Raw genomic sequence first — 25,827 nt, forward strand, 5'->3', positions numbered from 1 at the left:
GAAGACTAAAACACTCAGACCTCTGCCTGAAAGGAGAAATTTTTGGCAGACTGACTCTTCTCCTCCTACGTAACAATCTTTTTCCAAAGTCATGTGGACAGACATTTTGCCCTCATTTAAGGGCTATGTATTCTCTTCAGTCTGTGTTAGAACTCCCAGAGGTGTCAATGGGATTTGCGTGTATAAATCAAAACTGACTGCCCTCAACTTCTTGTGTTTAAACACTTCATGTGGGAAGTCTGAACTTCAACTATCTATCCCTGAACAATTTATCTCAAAATAATCAAAACCAGTGAATTACTGCTATTCAAAAGGATTGCAAAGTATCTAGCCCGCTTTTTACTGATAAAACAAGTGATAATTTAGAGACTATATCTTCTTTTCAGAAGATTCTTCAATTCCACCATCCATGTTGCTTCATGTTCTGTTTAAGCCAAAGGCCGAGACCTAAAATGGCCGAAGAAATCCACTCAGTTTTTGTGACTAAGATCTTGATTGCCTAGCTTTGAGACCTCAGTACAAAAAGTAAAATACATCCTCATCTCTCCTTTACACTCTTTTCACTACTGCCACTAAAGAAATATTCAATGGTCAGATGCTGCTGAGGCAGCTTGTTCCAGCAACACATCCTGCTGCAGGGAGCTTGCAAGGGCAGACTCTGCAGCAAGACTGCTGTCCTGCCTGATCTCCATCATGGTTTTGGGGGCAGTGAGTGAAAAATGTAGAGCTGTAGGCAGGTAAGGCACTGGCAGCACTGGGAGATGAAGGTTCTCACTCAGAGGTGAGAACTCAGAAGCTGGACCTGTTCTCTCTGCCCTTCGTCCCAAAAAGTACAGGAAGAAAGAGGAAGAAGTAACTTCCCAAAGCCTCTTCTTCCTCCCCTTCTCCTACAATAGCTCTGCTGCTTTAATTTAAACCATGAAGACTTTGGATGTCACCTACCAGGGACTGGCACTTGTCCCCAAAATACTGTATTTTAGGCTCCTCGGTGGCAGATTTCAGAGGTCATTTTCTGAGAATGCAAGTATTTCTCCTCATGCTCTATAAAAACTATTCCTGCAAGCTTTGCGTCTCATACAGAGTCTTAAATACCCCCCATTGAAATACTGCCTGACATTCGCAAAGGCAAATGGACAGCACAGAGCAATCCTGTACGTTGGCAACGGCTGAAATAGTAGAAAGAAGTCTGTTTCTGCTAGCTCCATGTTGTGTGATCTTTCCCCAGATGGACACTGCATGCTTGAGCACAAAGAGGCTTAGAGCAAGCCCAGTAACATCACGTCCTGACCTCTGTTCCTATCTCTAGTTCAGATAAAATTTAGAATGCCCCAAGATTTCTGCAGAAGACTTAATGTTTCAGTTGCAGTTGTGTTTCTATTGTGGCACAAAGTCACTTACAGAACATATTTACTGTAAAAACAAAAATGACCTGCATTCCTCCAAAAATTGTAGGGTATATGAGACTGCAGTGTTGTCCCTGCACAAATACTGTGTGGGTTGAGTACAAGGGTGTATTCTGTCCAGCTGTATTTGGGGGAACACGAAGGGGGAGAAATATAATGCTTTTCTTCTCCATATTTGGAAAGATGCTTGGCCACGTTTCATTGAATAATTCAACCAGCAAGCTATTTGGCTAAAGGACAGCAATCCTCAGACTGTTTGCAGAAGGGTTTTTAACCAGGGGTAATGATTTCCCTTTTGTTTAGTAAGCAGGGTGGTGTTAAATGGCCATATGATCTTGAGGGGAGACAGTAAAGAATTACTGGAATTCATGTAGTCTGTGGATTTTAATAAGACAAATAAAGACATACGGGAATGCGATTGTAAAAGCAGTTGAAGTGCTGCTCTTAAGCTTTCCTTTTCAGGACCAGTCAGCCCTCTTCTGTCACGTGACAAAGGCAATTTATTCACAAGATCTAGTGGTTTTTGTTACCTGCTGTTTTGTAATGGAATAGAGTCACAGTCCAGCACCACCTTCTTGTCACATTGTCCTCAGAAGCCACACGAAACCTGTATTTTCTGCTAACGTAGTGAAGCCCAGGGCAGATATTTTGACCTTAAGGACAATCAAAGTGGGAAAAATTCCTTCTCCTCTCCACTTCCCCATCTGCTACAGATCAGTATGAACCAAAGCACAAATAATATGCATGAATACAACAGGGAAAAGACCATCAAAAGCAGAGGGCTTAAGCTCATCAACATGGAAAGGATTTGTAAAGAGCTGGCAGGCAGTCTTGGAGAAGGCAATTTCATTACAACAGAGATTTCCCCTGGAAATGGTGCTCTCAGAAAAGCTCAGTGAACATATAGTGAACAGAATGTTTGCTGCTTACACAGACACACAACCTCCTCCACCATCTGCAAGATGACTTTTTCTCTTGTCGGCACAAACCCATGGATAAAAAACCTTCCTGAGGATTTCACAGGCTGACTCCAAGCTTTTTAAGTTTCAGTTTATTCCATAAATTATTCTCCATTTTTTTCAAATCATGTTGGGAACACAGCGGAAGACTTTGGATGCCTCCCTCATACCATTAGATCACGTTTATTAAACATGCTGATACTAACTTCTCATAGTCCCATGTAATGCTTCATTTAGTGTCTCCTCTCTGCACAACTAGGTTGAATGCCAATGATTTTAAAGAGAGTTACCTGTGACAAGAGAGAATGAGGAGAGTTATTTATTTACAGGTCACTGATTTTTTTTTGAAACCTTTTTCACACTAATGATCCACATATTGAAAGGAAATTTCCCCTCACCTCTTCAATTTTCCTGGATTTTTCTCCACATCAGTACCACGCTAGAGTCTCAGTCTTGCACCCAGAGTCAGAGTTTAGCTGTTCACCTATTTACTCCTTATTTATTGTGAACTCCCTGTGTGACAAATACATTCAGATCTTGAACTGATTACTTCACTTTGCTGCCCCTACACATCCAAACACAGCTTTCCGTTGAACCAGTAGGAGCTTCTGTGCAGCACAACAGCAGGGCCTGCATGACCAAAGAGAATATGCATTTTCACAAATTTCAAGGACTAATTTATAACTGCCCTACTATTTTTTGCATTTGCAGTCCTGATGAGATTACTAAGATTGAAATTAACTGCTGTGTTCTCACAGTTAGTCATACCTGATTGTCGCGTGCCATGCTGGCAAGTACAGGAGATGAATATGAAAACTGGCCTTGAACATGCATTGTTCTTCCTTTGCGAAAAATTTTTTCAATTCATCCTCCTTTCCTTTGCTTCTGAGTCCTAAAATGTGTACCATTTATAACCTAAATCTAGTGTTATGAAAACATGGGGAGAACAAGAGAACTGACAGTTAGTTTTCCAACAAACTGAACTAGCCTAGAGAAAATAACCTTTTATGACCTAAAGACTGAAAAGTAACAGTAGCACATCATAATTGCAATGATGCACTTCAGTTAGGAGCATCTTGCAGAAACCAGGCACTTCCTCTGTTGCCACCTCCTCTTCTTGGCTATACTTTTGCAGTCTTTCATTCTGGTCTGTGCAAGGACTGACATGATCTCTACTCCGGTACAATCTAAGTGAAGAGCACTGAGAGGTTCACTAGTGCTGTGACTCAGACCACACTGAATGCAACTGCAGCACCGTTTCTTTAATCGTCCAAAGACCAATGGTGCAAATCAATTTGCTGAGGACTTTGGTAGTTGTAGCAACTTTCAGCTACCCCTTTCAAGACAAAAAGGTTGCAGAGTAGTTGCAGCTTTATGTCGCTGTCACATGAGCAAAAACAGTTTAAGTCACCTGGCCCATCAGTTACACAACCTCCAGTACCAAAACTACTCTTCAAATATGCCTCAGTAAGTGTTTGATCGCTATTGTCTCTTCAGGCACTAAGTGGCAAACATATACCTAAGAAATATATTTTTGTAAAGCACTTGGACTACTACATGAATCTAAAACCACACTGGAACGGTATATCAAATGCATCGTGTCCCTAATTAAATAATATCTTCTGTCACTTAGTCTCTTGTCATTTGCAGTGGAATTTGAGTGTTGCTGGGAAATCAAAGGCACAGCATTGGATCAATTTTCCACCACCTGACACCCCAGTGAAGAAAGAGTAAATAATTCAATTAAATTTAAATGTGAGTTTTGACTTGCAAATGCAGCAATGTACCTTTGTATTCCATGGCATTGTCAAATGTCAACAGAAGTAAACTAAAGCAGAGAGAAAAACTAGAAAATTAATAAAGAAAGAAAAAAGACCAGTGAAAGGCAAAGAGGTGCATCAACAGGTTTACATGGCTAATCTATCCCAAGGGAATTTTTTTTGAGTCTGAGTTACTCCTGGAAATTGAGTTGATTAGCTGGAGAATTGTTTAATACTGAACTAGTAGCTGAAATGAACCCAAGTTATTGCCTCATAACAGTCTAGCGAATTCAATCTGTACAGAGGTTGCTTGAAGCGGGAGTGGGCTCTGAATTCTGGCAGGTCTTTTTGGGAGTGTTTCTCTCTCCCAAAGTGATTCACAAACAGCAAGATAGAATGGGAACCCTTCCAAGAAATGGCTTGTAATCTCGAACTTGGCTACTGGGAATTTTTCGTAACAAGCACAGAAGATATTGTCACTGTCAGTACATCCAGGCATATATACATTTACATACACATGTAGATATGCAGATGTTGTCACTACCTTTCATGCACACAGCCTTCGTGCACACTCACTCTGTACATTCAGACACCTCACCAGCACTTCGGTGAGGCGCTCATCAGTAAGGTATTGCTACAACTTCGAAGTTGGAAAACTGGGTCCACAGGCGGATGAAATGTCCCCTTGAACGAGATAGGGAGACGGTGCCAGAGCCAGGCGTGGGACCCGAGCGTGGCCCCGTCAGACCTCCCAGCCGCGAGCGCATCCTCCTCGCAAAACAAAGGGCTAAATTAACCACGATTAATTCAGCACGTGTCAGTGCAAGCCTTGGCTCGGTCCCCGCGAGTAGCAGCTCCAGCTCCGCGGCGGGGGAGCGGAAAAGCCGCTCTTCGATTTTGGGGATTTTTCCGCCTTTCTCACCCTCGCTTTCGCCCCGCCACCCCCGGAGCCCAGCACCGCGCCGCTTCGGCTCGGAGCGATCCTAGTGACCGGGATCGCCCTCGCCAGCCGGGGGGGACCCTGAGGGGCGGGACAGGGAGGCGGGGAGGGAGCGGCGGGTGGGCTCGTTACCGAAAGGCGAGGGGCCGGGGGGGGGGGGGGGGGGGGGCGTGTGAGGGGCAGCGCCTGAGCCGCGGGGGAGGCCCGCGGGGGGATTAAAGGGCGCGGGTACCTTCGGGGGCCGGCGGGGAGGCGGGTAGGCTGCCCCTCGGAGCAGGCAGGAGGTGGGGCGTCAGGGGGCGACCAGCCGCTCTCCTCCCGCGGCTGCCGGCGTCTCCCCGCGCCCGCCGCCCCGCGATGTGGCCCCTGGTGGCTCTCTGCTGCTGGGGGGGGCTGTCGCTGTCGTTGTCGCCGTCGGCGCCGCAGGGCCGGACGGGCGGCCCGCCGGGCGCCCTCTCTCGCGCCCCCACCTTCCCTTCGCCCGCCCTGGCGGCGCCGCCGTTGCCCGACACGACGGAGAGCAAAGTGGAGAAGCTGGGCCGCGCCTTCAAGCGCCAGGTGCGGCGGCTGCGGGCGCGCAGCGGGCGGCTGGAGCTGGTCTTCCTGGTGGACGAGTCGTCGAGCGTGGGTCCGGCCAACTTCCTCAGCGAGCTGCGCTTCGTCAAGAAGCTGCTCTCCGACTTCCCCGTGGTGCCCGCGGCCACGCGCGTGGCCATCGTCACCTTCTCCTCGCGCAGCAACGTGGTGCCGCGCGTGGACTACATCTCGCGGCGGCGGCCGCAGCAGCACAAGTGCGCGCTGCTGGGGCGCGAGATCCCCGCCATCTCCTACCGCGGCGGCGGCACCTACACCAAGGGCGCCTTCCAGCAGGCGGCGGTGAGCGCGGCGCGGGGGCTGGGGGGCGGCGGGGGGCGGCGGGGGGCGTGGTGGTGCCGGGAGAGGTGTGGGGGCTGTGCGGTGCGGGTCGCCCTGTGCCTGTGGCCGTGAGGTGTGTGGTGAGGGGCACGGTGGTGCCACGAAGTCTGTGGTGACGTGTGTGGTGAGGGGCACAGTGAGGGCTGTGGTGGTTCCATGAAGGGTGTGGTGATGCCGTGAGGTGTGTGGTGGGGTGTGAGGGGCACGGTGAGGGCTGTGGTGGTTCCATGAGGGGTGTGGTGATGCCGTGAGGTGTGTGGTGGGGTGTGAGGGGCACGGTGGTTCCGTGAGGTGTGTGGTGAGGGATGTAGCGGTTCCATTGGCTGTGTGGTGAAAGACGTGGTGGTGCTGTGAGGTGCGTGGTGAGGGAAGCAGTGGTTCCACGTGGGTTGTGTGGTGAGGGATGCAGTGGTTCTGTGGGATGTATGGTGAGAGGTGTGGTGATGCCGAGGGGTGCGTGGTGAGGGACACGGTGGTGCTGTGAGTTGTGCGGTGAGGGATGTGGTGGTTCCATGGGCTGTGTGGTGAGAGGCGTGGTGATGCCGTGAGGTGCATGTGGCAGTGAGGTGGTGTGGCAAGCTGTCAGCTGTGAGGGAAAGCAATGCGAGGCATGTGGTGCGGTGCTGCTCAGGGTGGTGAGGTGTGGTGGCTTGGTGTGTGATGTGGGAGTGTGGTTCTGCTTGCCTTGCGAGGCTGTTCAGTGACAAGGGCTGTGGGGCTGTATGGTGGGATGTGAAATGTGGTATAGTCTGGCCAGGGCAACTAGTTACCATCGTCTCATGCTGCCTGCACCTGCAGCTCCCATGTTTTCTGCTGCCCTTGCAAACAAATGTGTGAAATTCACTATGAAGAAGGATGGAGCCAATGTCTCTATTTCAGAAGTGATAATATATATGAGTCAAGTCTGGCATCTGAAATGCCTGCTTTGTTTCTTGTCAGGGGGACTTGGGTGCCTGATAGCTGTCAGCAGTCAGAGATATCTTCATGCTGTCGTCAGGTGACTGTTTTAATTGCTGATAAATTGCTGACAAAGGTGCCCTTAAGCTGTGTGTAGTATACCAATAAATAGAAGCAAGTCCAGGAACATTTCCAGACACTGGAAATTGATCATCTGTGGTGTTAAGTTGTTATACAGTCCGATGGCATAAATTTTGTTTAGGCAGCTCCTGGGCATGTGTTGGCACTTGAGCATGCTGGGGAGGTTTCCTAGTAGATGGCTCGTGGACAGCCAGTCCACTCTGGAAGCTTTTTTACAAGGCTAGACTGGGCTGCTCCTTAACCTTTGGCCTCTCTGCACAGGAGCATTCCCAAAGCAAGTCCAGTTTTCTCTTATTTTTATATCTAATTTCTAGTGGTGTCCTATGCCAGAGCATTGGGTGTACTTTTCTTGAAACGTCTTACATGCTCTCATTTGGAGTTGATGAGTGAGACTGCAAGATGTTCATCAGTGCTGGGCATGTGAAATTGGCAAAGACTATTCTCTTCTTCACATGTGGTAGGAGAAAGGAAGACCATTTTCTAATGTGCTCAGAGTTTCACATGGAAAACCTGCTTTAGGAAAACACATCCCTATGTGAGATCTTCCTTTGTAAAATCAGGTTTCAATATAGATCCATCCCAGGGTGCTGTTTGAAAAAGTTAATGATACAAGTTAAAAATAACTGTTACAAACAAAACATAAGCTTAAGAAATACCATCTGTTTTCTTGATACAGTGTGTTGCCTAATCATACCTTTGAAATGGAATAAACAAAAATTCCCTTCAGAAACCTACAATTTAGTTTTATGAGCCCAGCTAAACCTTGTGGTTACAAGAGCATCACTGTCTGTCATTTTGCACTGCGGTCTCATAAGAATGTGGGAAGAAAAATATTCACATAGTGGCAGAGAGAAATGCAATAGAAAGACAAAGTTAAATTTTGGGCTGCTTGCTGGCTCTTGGTTAAAGGTCCTGTACTGTGGTTTTGTTCAGTACGTCTTCTTCATTTGAGACAAATTACAGCTGCAGGGAATACTCTCCTTTCTAGGGACTCTTCAGAAAACAACTGTTCTAAGTTTAAAATACTTCTATTGGAATAAATCTCAAGAAGTATTTTAGGTATAACAAAATTGTTGTTCCCTATGGGCTCTTACACTGCTGTCCTTTGTTTTTAACTCTCTCTTGGTACAATCACAATTTCTTCTTTCACTTCCCTAATATCTCTATTTTCTTCTTACACTTTAATGTGGGGTTTCTTCTGCTTCTAAACAGAATTCTCTGCTTTGTTTCCAAAACCAAGGGTATCTGCAAACATGACAAATTCTGCAAAAGAGTATCGATTATGTGTCATAGTAACAGAAAATGAAGGAAAGTGCAGTGTTAGAATAATCCCAGCACTTAAGTCACCATGCAGCACTTGGTAGCTCTCAAAGTGATTAACTCAAGTCTGTGACAGTTCTGTGGGAACTAAGGAGGCAGATAAGTGAATTCTGCAAGATTGTCAGGCCAGTCAGTGGCTAACCTGGGAACACCAGTGAACAGAAGCAGGATTTACTTAGGAGTTACTGTCTCAGAACCTGTGGCAGCAAAACCATTTGTTTAATGTGATCCTAAAAGTAGACCTACTCAGTTTGACTAGCTGTTGCGCATCCATGTAATGTTCATCTTCTTTCAAAAAAAAAAAAAGGAGTTTGCCTTGGTACTGCACTTTTGCATCCTCTTCAAAGGTGCTTTGCAGAGAGGTTTACTGCGGAGCTTCTGTTCTGTCAAAGCTGTCCACACTTACTTTTGCCACATGGAGCACACTTTGACATTCCTACCTTGTAGATTAGAGATAGATGATATCAGGTATGCAGACACATGAAGGATGTACCACAAGAGACATTGGCAAGAGACAGCACCCTGATGAAGAAGGCTGAACTGCTATCAGTGTTCAGTTTTGCCACCTCATTTGGGATTTCATGCCACACTTGAGCTAGCAAGTGCTAGCTTCATGTGCTGCTGTAAAAAGGCCTAGTGTTTTTGTTACTTTTCTCAGTGATGGAGGTATCACAGAGAGAGTTTCTGCTGTCACAGGCTTTTTTCCAGAGCTCCAGAGTCAGGAGCTAATCACAGGTTTGGGAAAAAAAAAGACCAAAACATTTTGCCCTACATGACAGGAGGGAAATTTATTGCAACTACATGCAGCAGAGGCCTCTTAGGCTACCTTCAGATTGCAGGAATTTGATGGTGAGTTTGTCATGCTTGCTTGATAAAAATCCGTAGTGAAGATTTTTTCGAACTTCCATCCTGACAGTCAGATTTAGTAACATTTCAAGGTAATTTTTATTTAGACATTATCACTGTTTAGCTCACCTACAAACATACTAAAATGTTCTCAAATATAAGTTTACTTTCTCAAAAAAAAAGTATGAATTTGTGTTTTATGGTATCTACAGTAGTAAATTTTAAAATAGGGAAAGAGTTAACGCATGAAGTTGTTCAGAATTCAGTTTAAGATCCCAAAACATCCCTCAAACGACACTAATAGAGGTGGTATGAGTTTCTTGCTTTGTGTTTAGTTCGTGTCTCTTAGGAAGAGCAGATGTTGAGTTTTATGAAACACATTTAACATAACAAAATATGTGTAATAGCAGTTATTTAGAGGTATTAACTTCTGCTCTTGTTCAGCAGTCCTTTTAAGGCACATATGAAATTTGAGAAAGGGGAAAAAACTAAGCTCATTCATTCAGATAACTTTGGCTTCAGTTTTGCACATCACAAGTTGGTGGGACAGCACAAACTGCATGCAGTTTGTGATAAGCAGATTGCTTATTCCGTTACAGAAAGTTGCAGAGCTGTTGTGACAGCGAGGAAGAACTGAAGCAGAATTGAAGTACGAGCAGGTTTGAGCGAGTGTTGCTGTGGCTAATTGAGGAATGTATTTAAAACCCAAATAGCTCAGTAGTGTGAAGTGCCGAATTCCCCAGCGTAGACACCTGAATTGGAGCTTCTAATTTTGAGAGATCAGCACTACAAACAGCACCCATTGCATTTCGTGGGAGAAATGTGTGTCTGTTGCCAGATCCGTCGTGAAACAGAAACAAGGGTGGAAGTTTAGTGGTATGTTCTTGTCTTAGCACCTAAGATTCACAGTTACATATGTACCAGCACTGATGTGCCATCTTTATTGATGGACAGTTTAAACATCCTGAAGCTGCATTGATTGCTGTGGGCTAAAAAAGAAGAAAATACAAGTGATTTAAACTACTGCATGTGGCAGCCTCTTGACAAAATAATAATAGCTGCTTCTAAGAAGACTGGCTTGTTTCTGTTTTTCAATTGAAGTAGAATGGGAAATATTTATCTTCAAAACTGAACTTGGAAGTTGTACTATAGATGTGCACTGCTGTTGAGTTGAAGTCAGAGGTAGCGCACTGGTAGCCTTAAACAGGCAAGTCAATTGTCCTAACAACTTGGCAAAGCAATAGCTGAGGGAGGCTTTGGTAGTTGCTCTGTGTTATTGTAATAATTCTTACATTAAAAAGATGGGCTTTTTGCTTCTGTAGTTCATCTTTACTCTGTTGAAGTCAGCATTGTATGTAAGTGGAAGGTCTGTCACAGCACCTACAGAGTGAAGTGACACGTTTTCTGAATATCTGATCTTTCAAATCTGGCTTTTGTATCTAACCTAATCTTGAGGGAGCATGAGGAATGGCCAACCAGCATGTCAGATTCAGTGTTCTGTTGTCATCCAATTAACAAACATGAAAAACTGGCCCTCAAAAGAATGTAAGCACATATCAATTTGGGATAAACAGTTCTAATGCTTATTTAATGCTTGTTTAAATAAGTAATGGTGACTTTGTTTCTTTTGTATGTCAAAAGCACGAAAGTACAAGATGCAGCATTTTTACCCACTAGGATAATTTGCTTTCAATTTCAATGCATTTTCTGATTCAGAATCTCGTTCTGAAATAAAAATAAAAAATAGTTGAAGCAAAGGAAATTAAAAATCTTTACTTTCCATGTAAATAATTTCTTTTTATTATTTGAAAAAAAAAAAGTAGTACCCTCTCACTGAGAAGATAAGCATTTAGAGTGATGTATGTTGTCTGTTTATCAAGAATGTGTTTACAGATTTTTATTCCTATGATCTGCAGAATCAGCAACTTAAAATGAGAGAGCATCAGATTCTAGCCTATTTCTGCCATTGTGCTGTGAATATCTGATGATGGCTTAGGTCAGTTAGAGCTAGCTGACAGCAGTGGGCATTTGTAAGTTCCAATATGGCCTTGAAGTCTGTATTAAAGATTATGGTGTTAAAAACTGAAGTCAGCCTGATTTACCACTGTGGTCACCTTTGAAATTGTAGAGCTGATAGTTAGCAATTACAGAGCAAATTGAGAGTGGAGTTTCTGTCAGCCATTATTAGTGTCATTTCTAAATCACCACTTTTAATCAGTGTAGCATTTGTGAAAAGTATTTATCCTGCATACTGTAATCTTGCCTAGGATTTGCTCACAAGATTAATACAACAGGGTCAGATGCAAGGTACACATCTGCACATTGTTCATTGTCTTTAGACCTACCCTGAGATGGAGCTACCTTAAGAAGTTATTAAGTAGTTAATTTTTTTTTCTCTGGCTTTTTGGCTGGGACAGGCAAGAAGTGATCTGTTTAGCATCATGTATGGGGCTAAGCAGGGTTAAGATTTTCTTCAGTTGAAAACCTACTCTTCAGAAATTGGTCTGTTTGTGCTCCCAGGATTGTGTCCTGCATTTTGGTCTAAGCAGAAGTGGGTGGTGTGGAAGTCTGGTATTTAGCTGATTAGCCATTTATTATCTTCCATTTAACTTAAGTGCAATTTGTTTTTAAAATGCTAAAATATGTCTTACAAGAAGCACTGAAGGACACTGCTATGTATCCTTTCGCCTCATCAGTTCAACAAGACAAACTGACTTCATCAGTGTGAGGTACAGAAGAGAGACAGCCTGGCTTCAGGCAGAAACTGAAATGCATCATCCTGGGAGTCTGTATCCCAGTGGAGACCACTGGTAGGTTCATACCTGTGTGCAAGGCCTCTTATATAGTGCTTCTGTGTTGGATGTGCTGAGACCCTTCATTCCAGTGTCTTCCCCTCCACTGAGCAGGTAGGAAGCTGCAGCAGCATAGATACACTGCCTGAATCTAGACTGAATTAGGCACTGGCTTCCTCTCCTTTATTCTCTGTTCTTCCTTCTCCCATATCCCTAGAAGCAATACACTTGGTAGTTCTGATCAGAAAAGGGCAAAAAATACTAGTGAGTGTTCATTGCTTTTTAAAGAAGTGATTTCCGTTGCTTGGAAAAATCACTTGTCAGTTCTCTTTAACACTTTGGACTTCATGCCCTCCCAATCCATGGTTTTTATACCTCTGAATGTACTCCAACAATATGTTCATTCTAGTACTAGGGATAAGTAGAAGCAGTGCACTATGTTGTATAAAAAGAACTGTTATTGGATGCAGTGATTTACAGTATTTTCATGCAAAGATTGTGGCTTACTAAAACCTGGCTTGGCATTGAAGTTACTGTCTATACTTACACTTTTGCACAACTCCTGGCCAAGTAGTTTGCTCATGCAGCTTGGTGGCTTTGAGAATGGAAAATGAGGCCACAAAAGAACTTGAAGTTACAGTTCTCTTTTTATTCTTTAATTTTTGAGATGCTCATTATGGCATATTGTGTCTTGCTTTGTTGCGATACTTTGAGTTTGATCAGTGGTATTCAAAGATGCTTGCGGTTTTAGCCAACAGAAGGACAAACTTTGAAGACATGCTAGATTTAATCTAAGTCATAGTCTCCATAAAAATATTGAAATTCCATGGAAAGTCCATGAGGTTTTATTGGTTTCAGTTGTTCTGTTTTCTGAATATCTGTCATGAAGTTTTAAGGCTGAAATGGTCATTATGGATATACTGTTTGATCATTCACGTAACTGCATAGAATGCTTTATGCCTTCCACCCATAAAGAGTACCTGTTGGTGATGCTGTGTGAGATATAGTTGAATGATGCAATGAGCTGACATTTTCTGACTTTCCCATCTGCTTTGAATAGGAAATACCATGTGTGCACTGGGAGCCTTTCAGAAGCAAAGAAACTGTTACAGTGTTTATGAGAGATCCTGAGGAACTGTGCAAATGACCAGTATATTTCAGTAATGATGTGGATTTTTACTGAGGTTTTAGAAAGAAGTCATCTGAAGTCTGCTTTTCATTTTGATCCATTCCATCAGTGTTGATGTGTTCTAGCCTTGCTGATGTTCTTGAGTTGGTTTTATGTGCTAAGCCTAAAAAGACAAAGGCAAAGAACTATAACTTTCTGGAAAAAAAGGGGCAACCGTAATAAAACATACTCCTTTTGGTACAAAAAGGGGTGTTCTGTGTCTCTCATTGCTGAGTTGGGCATTACCAGCAAGGAAACGGGTGTTACTGAGTGGTTGTTTCTTGTCTTTCCATCATGAAGCTACCTATCTCAGCTGATTTTCCTGTACTACAGGAAGCTGGTCTAATCCTAAACCTTACAAGGTCACATCTGCCATTTTCATAACTTCTAGCTCTGAGAACATAGATGGATGTTCCTGCCTGGAAGGATCTGCAATGCACAGTGTACAGTGGCCTTCCTGACCTTTGTTTTGTCAACCAACCATATGTGAAGTAAGGAGAAGAGTTTTGGGAATGCAAAGAGAGAGAGGTGTGCCAGCATCCACTGTGTTGTGTATCTGCCAAGAACAGGCTTCCCTTAGAAGGCACACTCTTTATTTACAGCATAGTACCATAAACCCTTTAGCCATTTCCCAGTGTATCATACAGAGACAGAGGAAAGGTAAGAAATATGAGACATTGCTGCAGGAATTAATACAGATGTTGCTGATGCAATAGCAGAACTAACAGCACAATGAATTAAACCTTTCATCTCTATGGTATCTGGATGATGTTTTCATAAATGTTTCAGGAACAGAGATTACTTTTCCTGAGAAAACCATTTTTTGTCCTCTTGTCTCAGAGACTTTGCTGGAGGGGTCTGACCGTAAGTACCTTCTGATCCCCAGTCCTGTAGAGGTAGCACCTGCACAGAGAAATCAGTCTTACCATGTTCCTTGCTCCAGAGATACAGAGGCAAACCAGAAAATCTACTGAGCATTTTGTTCCAAGAGTAGGAAACAAATTCCAGGCATTAAAATTTTGAAGAAGTCAGGACAAAAGAAGATGTTTTATTTTTAAGCCATTTCCTAGACTTACAAGTGGCCTTTCCAGCAAAATAAATCATTAGCAGTATTTCCTGACTCAAAACTCAACATTAATATTCTGGATGTGTATATATTTTGCATTTTCTGTGACACATTTTTAGCGTTAGTCCTCCAGTTCCACTTGTTGCTGAAATTTGAAGGTTAGATATTGTACATGAGACAGAATGTTTGTGGTGCTCAGAACTTTCTGACTGTCCTAGGTACAGAAATTAAAAGCACTACTACCCTTAGCAACAGCTAGGTTATTTGGGTGACCAGAACGTTGTTCAAATCTTTGAGATACTTACTTCTCTATGATGTTAATTCAAAACACAAACTCCTGTTAAAATTATTATGTTCCCTCTCTTTCAGGGTCTCTCTGGTATCAGGGTCTCTCTGATAATTTCAACTAGGAAGATGAAGGACCTGACAGACAGCCTCTAAAAAGTTTTACTGTTCAGAGCTGTGGTGCTCTGCTGAGCATACGCAGTATAATCAGTGAAGCAGGGAGTCCAATAGTCTGTCCTATTTCTCTCCAAAACATGCCACCTCACGCAGTTGGGCTGGGACAAGTCTTATCAGTGGTAACTCTCTGTTCATGTTGCTCAGTTCAAGCAGTCCTGGAGCAAAAGAAGATATTCAGAAGATAATTGAATAGTGACAGCTGGCAGTAGATGGGCCAGGTCATGAATTGTGTGTGACCTTTTGGAACTAATTATTCTGTTCAGCTTTTTTTTCTGCTTTTTAAAAGTAATTAATGTTTGAAACAAAAAAAAAAAAAGAAACAAATATTTGGCAGATCATAGAATCATAGAATAGTTTGGGCTGGAAGGGGCCTTCAAAGCTCATCTAGTCCAACCTCCTGCAATGAGCAGGGACATCTTCAACCAGATCATGTTGTTCAGAGCCTCATCCACCCTAACCCTGAATGTCTCCAGGGACAGGGCAGCTACCACCTCTCTGGGCAACCTGGGTCAGTGTTTCACCACCCTCATTGTAAAAAATTTCCTCCCCATATCTAGCCTGAATCTCCCCTCCTTTAATTTAAAATCATTAAACTTTGTCTTCTCATAACAGGCCCTGCTAAAAGGTCTGTCCTCATCTTTCTTTTAGGCCCTCTTTAGGTACTGAAAGGCCACAATAAAGTCTCCCTGGACCCTTCTCTTCTCCAGGCTGAACAACCCCAACTCTGTCAGCCTGTCCACATAGCAGAGCTGCTCCAGCCCCCTGATCATCTTGGTGCCTCCTCTGGATCTTCTCCAACAGGTCCATGTGTGTCCTGTACTGAGGGCTCCAGAGCTGGACGCAGGACTCCAGGTGGAGTCTCACCAGAATAGAGCAGAGAGGCAGAATCACCTTCTTTGACCTCCTGGCCATTCTTCTTTTGATGCAGCCCAAGATACAATATGCCTTCTGGGCTACAAGCACACATTGGCAGCTCATGTCCAGGCTTTTTATCCACCAGTACCCCTAAGTCCTTCTCCACAGGGCTGCTCTCAATTTCTTCATCCTCCAGCCTGTATTGATACTGGTGGTTGCCCTGACCCAGGGACAGGGCTGTGCACTTGGCCTTGTTGAACCTCATGAGGTTCACATGGCCACACTTCTCGAGCTTGTTCAGGTCCCTCTGGATGGCATTCTGTCCCTCAGGCATGTCAGCTGCACCACTGAGCTTGGGGTCATCTGCAAATGTGCTGAGGGTGCACTCGATCCCAGTGTCTGTGTTCTTGATGAAGATCTTAAACAGTACTGGTCCCCATATGGACCCCTGAGGGACACCACGTCACTAGTGACAACAAGACATTAAGCCATTGGCCACTGCTTTCCAGCCAGTTCCTCACACACTGAACAGTCCACCCATCAAATCCATACCTCTCCGAATTAGAGACAAGGATATTGTGGGGGACCATGTCAAAGGCTTTACGTAAGTCCAGGTAGATGACATCCATAGTCCTTCCTTTGTTCACTGATGTAGTCACTCCATCAGAGAAGGCCACTAGGTTGCTCAGGCAGGACTTGCCCTTGGTGAGGCCATGCTGGCTGTCCTGAATCACCTCCCTGTCTTCCATGTGCCTTACCACAGCTCCTAGGAAGATCTGTTCCAAGATCTTCCCAGGCACAGAGGTGAGCTGACACGTCGGTAGTTCCCAGGCTTCTCCTTTCTACCCTTTTTGAAAATGGGTGCAATGTTTACCTTTTTCAAGTCAGCAGGGACTTTATCTGACTGCCATGCTTCTCGTGGAGACTGGCTTGGCAACTACATCAGCCAGTTCCCTCAGGACTCTGGGATGCATTTCATCAGGTCCCGTAAATTTATGTATGTTCAGGTTCCTTAAGTGATCACAAACCAGATCCTTACATTTGGAGGGTCTTTGCTCCCCCAGTCCCTGTCTTGCAGTTCATCTGCTCGAGAGGTTTGGGAAGAGAAGGCAAAAAAGCTGTGGAGTACCCCAGCCTTCTCCTTATCCATTGTTATCAGTTTATCAGTCTTCCTTATCATGGGGATACAATTTCTTTGATTTCCTTTTCTGGTTGATGTTATGTGTGGAAGCCCTTCTTGCATCCCTTGCCATGTTCAGCTCCAGCTGTCCCTTGGCCTTCCTGACCCATCTCTGCACAACCAGGCAATGTCCCCTACTCATCCCAAGACACCTGTCCTTGCTTCCACCACCTGTACATTTCCTTCTTGCCCTTCAGTGTGACCAGCAGATGTCGACTCAGCCATACCAGCCTCTTGCTCTCCTTACCCAATTTCTTACATCTGGGGATCATGAGCTCTTGAGCTCTGTGGAAAGCCTCCTTACAGATCTGCCAGCTCTGTTCTGCTCCCTTGTCCTCGAGGGCAGTTTCCAATGGGTCCCATTGACTAACTCCTTACAGAGCTGAAAGTTGGCTTTCCTAAAATCTAGGGTCCTGACTTTACTCTTTGCTGTCCCATGGCCCTCAGGACTGCAAACTCCATATGCGTGTGATCGCTGCAGCCCAAGCTGCCTCCAATCTTGACATCACTGATAGCTCACTTGCATTGGTGACCATCAGGTCCAGTATTGCATCCCCTCTGGTATGGCTGTCCATTACCTGGCTGGGGAAGTTATCCTCAATGCACTCCAGGAGTCTCTTGGATTGCTTACAGGTCTCTGTGGTACTTTTCCAGTGGATGTTGGGGTGGATGAAGTCTCCCAGCAGGACAAGAGCCTGCGAACGTGGTGCCTCCTGTAGCTGGAGTAAGCAGCTTCATCAATAGTCTCCTGCTGATTGGGCAGCCTGTAGTAGACACCTACCGCAAGGTTTCCTTTCTTACCTTGGTCTCTGATTCTTACCCATATGCTTTTTACCTGTTCATGTCTATTCTTCAGCAACAGCTCTTCACAGTCTATCCGTCTCTTTATGTAGAGGGCAACCTCTCTGCACCTCCTTCCTTGCCTTTTCCTTCTGAACAGCCTGTAGTCATCAATCACTGCACTCCAGTCATGGGATCCATCCCACCAAGTTTCAGTAATGGCTACTGGGTCATAGCTTTCTAGCAGCATGGTGACTTCCTCCTGTTTGTTGCCCATTCTGTGTGCATTGGTGTAGAGGCACTTCAGGTGGGCTCTTAAGTGTGTCACCTTCTTAGAAGAACACCCCTTAATTCCTTTGAAGCATTTCACTGGTGTTTTTCTGTTGGCCTCTATTACCTCACGAGTCCCTGGCTCATGTCCATAAGACTTCAAGAGGGCTCCAGTGGGGCCAGCACATCTCAGGGCCACCAGCTGAGGGTCTTCGCTAGCACCCCACCCCTCTATCCTTGCTGTCTTGTCCCACAGCTTGTCACGGCCTGTCCTGTTTTAATTCAGAGCTCAAAACTACAAGCCACCCAATTTCAAGTCAGCAGATCCAACAGTCCTAGAACTTGTGTAAAACAAATGTTTAAGTCAAAATTCTGTATAGTAGCTCCTGTCATTGCAAAGGCAGTGATGGTTTGGGGATTTGGTTTGTTTGGGTTTTTTTGATGGGAGGTTGGGAAAGAAACAGTCTTTATGCAATGTGAAGATGATTGTCTTAAGCTTGGAGTGTGTAGCTTTGCTCTCTGAGGTAAGAATGGTTTACTCATTTTTCAAACTGTACAAAATGCATGAAATGGAATTTTTTAACTGTGCAACCATAGTTAAAGAGTTGAAAATGTAACACAGGGACTACAGGCAGAATCCATGTGATAGAAAGAGGGGAGAAAGGTCAGGTTAATAATAAATGCTAAGAACTGGCAGTCAAATATATTCTTTCCATATCACAAAACCACAGAGTCACTGAATTGTTGTGGTTGGAAGTGGCCTCTGGAAACCATCTAGTCCAAACCCCCTGCTCATAGTGGAGTCTACAAGATCAGGTTGCTCAGGACTCTTGTCTGGCTGGGTTCGAATATCTCTAGGGGTGGAGATCCCGCAAGCTCTCTGGGAAACCTGTTTCAATGGTGGATCACCCTTTTAGTAAAAATTTTGTTTGTTTAAGTGAAATTTCCTGTTTCATTATGTGCCTCTTGGCTTATGCTACCAATTAGAAGAGTATGGATCCACATTCTTTACTGTCTTCTAACACCCCTTCCTTAAGTATTTATATACATGGATAAGAGGACCTCAGGCCTTCTTTGCTCCAGGCTGAACAATACTAGACCTGTCAGTCTTTCCTTAGATGATATGTCCCTGCACTTCCTGGACATGAGCATGCCTGGCTTTTTTACCTGTGTGCTTTGATCCATAGAGTGAGGAGTCTGACTCAGTTGTGAGACTTCCTCAGGTCATACCTGGCAATTACTTAGAGATGGAAGGAAAGTATTGTGGCTGAGGGAAAAAAAAAAAAAAAAATGTAGAATTCTTGTACTTTGTTATTGACAAGAGATTGGAAAGTTCATTGTCAATTATGCAAAAAACATGTAAGTTGGAAAGGGATATAAAACAAATGCAAGATAACAACATGTAGAGAGGGTGACAGAGTGGAAAGAAGAGATGAAGGTTGAAGATAGAGGGGATGAGAAGGATAGGAAAGACAAAAAGATAGAACATAGATTAAGAACAGGATTTTCATGACCCACTATTTAATTACTCATAAAGTAATCACGTGAAAATAATCAGTAGAGGTAGTATATTATTTAACTGGGGTGAAAATCATTGTAATAAAAGACTAGACCAGCATGAAATCACTGTATTTTAAATTATTTTTTTCTTTTTTTTTGTAAATTTTTGTTGATATCTTCAACAACCTATGGCTTGCAGTACTCTTTAAATATCCAGATTAATCCTACAGATTTATCTTCTCCCTGACCTATGAGTGCAGCTCCTGCTAGGGGAATATTCAAGGAAAGCTTCTATATTAGTTAATTTCTTCTATATAAGTAACAGCTTGTTCTCTAGAGCTTGTGTAGCAGTGCAGAAGAAAGTGGCGAAAGGTACCAGATGGAAAATAAAACCTCTAACCATGGAATATCTTTTAGTGCCTCTCCTAAAAAGGGCAATGAAATCTAAAGAGGGGATAAGATTTATTGGAGTGGAGCGGTGGAAGTAGCAGTGTTCAATGACCAAAAGAAAAGGTGGTGAAATCAGATCTTTGCTGTTTTAGAGATGGGACAGAGGAGGTATACCCAGCTTTTTTATGTAGAGGAATAAGAAAATTTTTATCATTATTAAAGGGAACAGTATTTGTCACCCTCTAGATTTGTGTTACTCTGATGAGATGATCCAACTCCTTAGGATTGTCAGGATTCAGTTATAAGGTGCCTGAACTTCACCAAAAGTTGCGGTTGATCACAGTAGTGATATTTTATTCTTTCCAGAATATTTATTCACATAAAATTTCCTGCCAGGTTTGGACTTTTTTTACCTACAGGGAAGACGAAAGCAAAGAAACCTTGAAACAAAGGGTGAACTTCTCAAAAGGATTTAGCTATTTCCCCTTGTGAATGCCATGCAGATCTGCTTCTGAAGCCATCCATGAGAAATTAAGACATACTATTTTAATGTTCCACTGAATATGTAGGTCAAATCCAGGCCGTTGTTTTCTTGTAATAAAATATAATTTATTCATTTGAATTTAAGTTTAATGGTGAATATGTTGTGTTATATATGGTTATACTAATTCTGTAATATTATAAAACCCTGTGGGAAACAGAATTGTCTCATTCTATTCAGCATGGTGTGTAAGTTTTACATAATTCCTAGAGTGAAAACAAAATCAGTGTGTGTAAGTGGGCTACTGGTATAGCGGAGCTGAATGGCTCTTTGATGAAGATCTTTTTCTGTGTCACTTCTGAGATGGAGTGACAGTTCTTCCTGACCAGTAACAAATAGCATTCCCTTTGTAGCCCTTAGGTAGTGTATTCCCTAGGAATACACCAGGAGTAGTGTAATTTTTGTGATGAATGTTTGGATAGTGTTATTTTGAAAGCTAGGTTCCAACTTAAACCTTTTAGGGCAAGTTTCCCCTGGCAAGGATCCTGGGGCTGTCTGATGTTATCTAGGTTTAGTTTGTAAAGTGAGACAGATTAACCAGTTTCGGTTTGTTTCCATTTAGATAGATATATTAATATCAAATTCTGTATGGTCAAAATCTTCTCTAAAAGCAAAACACTTTGTAAGGATAGAGATTAGGCCCAAGATCAAATATTCATGCATTAGACGCAGAACACATAACCCAGGCAGCAATAGAGAACCTTTGATGTCATTGCTGTGGCTGTCAAATGGCTGAAGAAGGTTTTAGTCTTGGGTACTACTCATCTCCCAATTTTGTGTTACAAACTGAACAACATAGAAGTTAGTGCTTTTAACTGGTTTGTTTTGGATTTTTTTTTTTGTGACTGTACTGATAGGATTTCATTTTGCCTTACAGTGGTGAATTTCTAGAGGAGGATTTTGTACAACTACTTTTTGTGTTGCACAACACTTCATTTTTTAATTCTAAGGACTGTTATTGGCACAAAGAAAATAGTGAGTCTGCCAGATATTTGTTCACACTAAACAGAGACAGAATACAATACAGATGGTAATAACTTTTTGCTAATGTGAAAAGAATGTTTTATTTAGAATCTGGAAGGATTACTGAAACTGACCTATCATTCCTGTGATAGAAGTGTACAAAAGAAAACAGGTACTAAAGGCAAGGTGTTTCTAGTGGCCCCATGCATTTCCTTGCACTCATCAAGAGCATTAATTGTTTTGTTTGTACTTATCCCTTATTATTTTTCTGATTGTAGTGACCAAATGGGCTCTGTTCTCAATTAAACAGGTCATTCAGCACCTTATTTTGGGTTATGACTGGTGCTAAGTTTCATTTGATAGTAAAATCAGAAGCAGATGTGGATATTCATACCAAAGAAATGGGTTCTCAGGATCCTTTTAACTTCGGAGTACTGTTTAGTGGGCTTTTAAGCTTTATTTATTGAAGAACCTGACAATTTAGGAGAGGACTGCAGAGCTGTATCATGAAAAGAAGTAATCTTTATGTAGATACAGTCCATGAAGTTGATGGTGGCTCATTAAATCCATGGAATCACCTCTCTATATGCTTACAAGTTTAGGGGTTAAGGGAACAGACATTTTATAATACATAAAATTTCTGTTGGGGAAATTAAAAAATAATAATTATTAAAAAACACAAAACCAAACAAACAAACAAACACCAGCTTTTGAAACTGCTTTCTGGAGAGGAAAGAAGAGAGGTGTCTTGAAATAGAGAAATGTGAGTCAGGGTTAAAGGAAACAAAAATTATGTGAAATACCACACAAATATTGCAGACAAGAGGCAGAGCAATGCAGGCTGTTACTTGGATTGCCAGCAGCTCTGAATGTCACTCTGCTTTCGCAGAAAGAAACGAAACACTCACTGTACCACTAGACATATACAGATGATTTAAAAACAGACTTACGTCGTTTGTTTTTTTTTTTCCCTCAAATGCTTAATGTTTCTTTCTTTCCCTTGTTCTTTTGCTCTGCTGTTATACAGCAGGGTTTCTGTGTCTAGAGTTACAGCTGCAAGACACGAGGGCCAAGCTTTTCAGGGGCTTTGTTTTGTTTTGATTTCTAGGGGCAATATTTAGCAATCCTGTCTGTTCATCTGTCTGTTTCTGTGCTCAGATCCACTGATGCCTGAAGTCTGTCAGGTAGCAGGAGGACAGCTTCATGCTCTGTTAGCTCAGTTTGTGTCTGTTTGTGAGAGAGGTGCTGCCCCAAACTGGTGGTCGCCCTTTCAGATGAAGAGGACAAAATAAACTGTTGGCTGCTTTTTGTTCACAGAATCACAGAATGTCAGGGATTGGAAGGGACCTCAAAAGATCATCCAGTCCAACCCCCCTTCCGGAGCAGGAACACCCAGATGAGGTTACACAGGAAGGCATCCAGGCAGGCCTTGAGTGCCTCCAGAGTAGGAGACTCCACAACCCCCTGGGCAGCCTGTTCCAGTGTTTTGTCACCCTCACTGAGAAGAAGTTTCTTCTCAAATTTAAGTGGAACCTTTTGTGTTACAGTTTGTACCCATTGCCCCTTGTCCTATCATCGGTTGTCACCAAGAAGAGCCTGACTCCATCCTCCTGACACTCACCCTTTATATATCTGTAAACATTATGGAGGTCACCCCTCAGCCTCCTCTTCTCCAAGCTAAAGAGCCCCAGCTCCCTCAGCCTTTCCTCATAAGGGAGATGCTCCACTCCCTTCATCATCTTTGTTGCCCTGCGCTGGACTCTCTCCAGCAGTTCCCTGTCCTTCTTGAACTGAGGGGCCCAGAACTGGACACAATATTTGAGGTGTGGTCTCACCAGGACAGAGCAGAGAGGAAGGAACCTCTCTGGACCTACTAACCGCCCTCCTTGTAATACACCCCAGGATGCCATCGGCCTTCCTGGCCACAAGGGCACAGTGCTGGCTCATGGTCATCCTGCTGTTCACCAGGACCCCCAGGTCCCTTTCCCCTACACTGCCCTCTAACAGGTTGTTCCCCGGGTTATATTGGAACCTGGGGTTGTTCTTGCCCAGATACAAGACTCTACACTTGCCCTTGTTATATTTCATTAAATTTTTCCCCACCCAACTCTCCAGCCTGTCCAGGTCTCTGGATGGCAGCACAGCCTTCTGGTGAGTCAGCCACTCCTCCCAGCTTGGTGTCATCAGCAAATTTCCCTCATCCGAATCATTGATTAATATATTTAGGGAAAATATAGAAGATTGATTGTTACCTGTTATAAGTATCACCTGCTGAAAAGCTAGGGTAACATACAGTGTTGTCCACTACCTTCATCTACAAAGTTTTTGCAGCTTTGTGCTATGCAGAGAGGGAAACAGTGCTGAAAGGATATTACTGAAATTGCAAGCCACATCTTGCCAAAACTAAGCTTTGTTCCCCCTTCTGTATGTGTTATGACATAATCTTGAGTTGAAATCATATTCTGCTGAAGCAGGCTGCATGCAGGTGGGATCTTCAGAGAATTGCAGTGACGATCTCCATTGTATCTCTTAAACCTGTGCAAATTGTAGTTTCTTCTTCAGTTACACAAGTTCCACAGTTTGCATATGTTTGGGGTCTATTTTTTCACCTTCATTGTAAATGTGATTTGAAAATTGAAAGTTCCTTCTGCAAAGCTCAGAGATGCTGTGTTTGCAAAAAACAAATAAGTATGGATGGAGCATATGTTTTTCCTCATCTTGTTTTTTTGAAATAAAGGCCATTTCCACTGAAACAGCTTGGGACAAACATCCTGAGTGGAAAATTTCAGCCTGAATACTTAAGAAGTTGAATGGAAGTTTAAGTTGCTTAGATTCTATTTTAAAATAACACAGTAATTGCTAAGCATGTTAACTGAATCTGTTAATCATAAATAGCACTCCCCTCTCTGCCTGCAATGGCACTTGGCTTAGAGCGTGCATTTCAAAATGCATTTCAAAATGAGGCATTTGTATTTTTTTCCTACTCCTTGCCTTCGTATTTTCTTTTCCCTTGTCTTTGTTCTCCTGATTCTTTTCAATCTAGTTTTCCACTTCATTCTAGTTTTTCACTTCATTCTTGTTTTCTACTTATGACTTAAGTAACATGAGGAACAATAGATTTGGTTTGTAAAGGGTATTTGTGTCTACAAGAGAATTTGGTTTCACTCCCTTTGGGTTTTGCATACAAGTAGTAATAAAATCAAGCCCAACAGCAACACACTGCTTGGCTGTCTTTCTTACTACAGTGCCAATGGTCTGTAATTTGATTTATAATATATGTGCTTGTTTTTGTTTAGTATCTACCTGAAGTAAATGGATTGACAAGTCAAAATTAAATTGTCTTGAAATCTGACCTGGCTTACTGGAAAGATTATAAAATCTCTGCAGGTTCTTTGGACTGACCTAACTTGTAAGCTTTTGTTGGAGTTGAAAGCCAGACAATTTTACTTTATATGTCTTACTTCAGAATTTTGTAATGAAATTGCTCAACTCAGTTCATCCCCATTTTTGGAATTCGTGTTTGTTAAGGGTGGCTTAAATACATTTACTACTCATCACGTAATGACATGGGTTTTGGAGTATCATTCAAAGGTCTGTAATATGTGGTCTGTTATATTGATTGTTGAGTGGTACAATCTGTTACTGAAATAAACATGTTAGTAATTTGCACGGTACTAAGTTGAAAGTCTGCATCTAACTCCTTCTGGATAAGTCCATGGAGGAAGGAGAAGCTACACCTTCATGATCCTCTGCTTTAGGACCTCAGACAGCATCTGGCCACCACGAGGTTGGTGGTGGTCCCGTATTTACTCATAGTCTGACAGCCTGTGGCTAACTGTGAGTGTGGTGACTCCATAGGGTGGTGTCTAGTCCACTGGACATTAACATCGCATTTTTCCAAGTGCTCTACCTGTCATCCAACGTACTCGCAGAGTAATTAGCACTATTGCACTGTCAGACTGGAAGGATGAATTGGTCAGGAATCTGTGGGGTGTGTCCTTAGGCAGTACTGAGTATTTTTACAAACGTTTTCTGTGACATAATAGATGAAATGATCCTTCAATCTCTAAGTGGCTACAAGGCGGAAGGGATTACAGGCAGTTTTTTGGGGCCATGATGGACAACCTAAGGTGATCTTGTTAAACTGCTATAAGGGAGAAAAGCACATTCAACAGGAGCAAATGGGGAATTATATGCTGGGGTTAAAATAACCAAGAATCCAAATGTTTCTTGGGAGGAAACCAACAATAATTCAGAAATAGGCCTTGTAATCTAGTGGATCAAAACATAAGATAACGTTAAAATATGTTAGATCATATTTGTTACCTCAGACTCAATAGAAAAAAGTGTATCACCAACAGAAGAGTAGGCACCATGATGGCAGATACAGATAGAAAGATTTTAGTCTCTTAGGAGAAACCAGTTTGCACAGAATGAAGAAAACTGAGTGTTCTTTTAGTCACTTGTTTATCTACTGGTTACCCGGTTAAACTTCATAGCTATTGTCTCTGATTTGACATTCAGTCTTTGAATACATGATGCCATGGGAAACTCCAATGATTGTTGTCATGCTGTAGGGTTTTTTTCCACACATAAAATTACAGTTTTGAGGATTGCTTATTTTTCTGGCTTCCAGTTTCCTAGTGCAGTTGTGCTGGTAGTAAAGATTCAGCACCTGA

The 25,827-nt window shown here is 42.9% G+C and overlaps 1 protein-coding gene across 1 annotated transcript in view; it reads left to right on the forward strand.

Moving 5' to 3' along the window:
• Positions 1-5,419: 5,419 nt before the first annotated feature.
• Positions 5,420-25,827, forward strand: part of SVEP1 (sushi, von Willebrand factor type A, EGF and pentraxin domain containing 1) — a gene marked incomplete at both ends in the record, with an annotated part of 132,803 nt that continues 112,395 nt past the window's right edge. The window contains one exon of the mRNA XM_080362920.1: positions 5,420-5,938. Within this exon, the coding sequence (XP_080219046.1) occupies positions 5,420-5,938 (519 nt within the window). The remainder of the gene's footprint in view (positions 5,939-25,827) is intronic.

This window comes from Nesoenas mayeri (assembly GCF_963082525.1).
Source record: "Nesoenas mayeri genome assembly, chromosome: Z".
NCBI lineage: Eukaryota > Metazoa > Chordata > Aves > Columbiformes > Columbidae > Nesoenas > Nesoenas mayeri.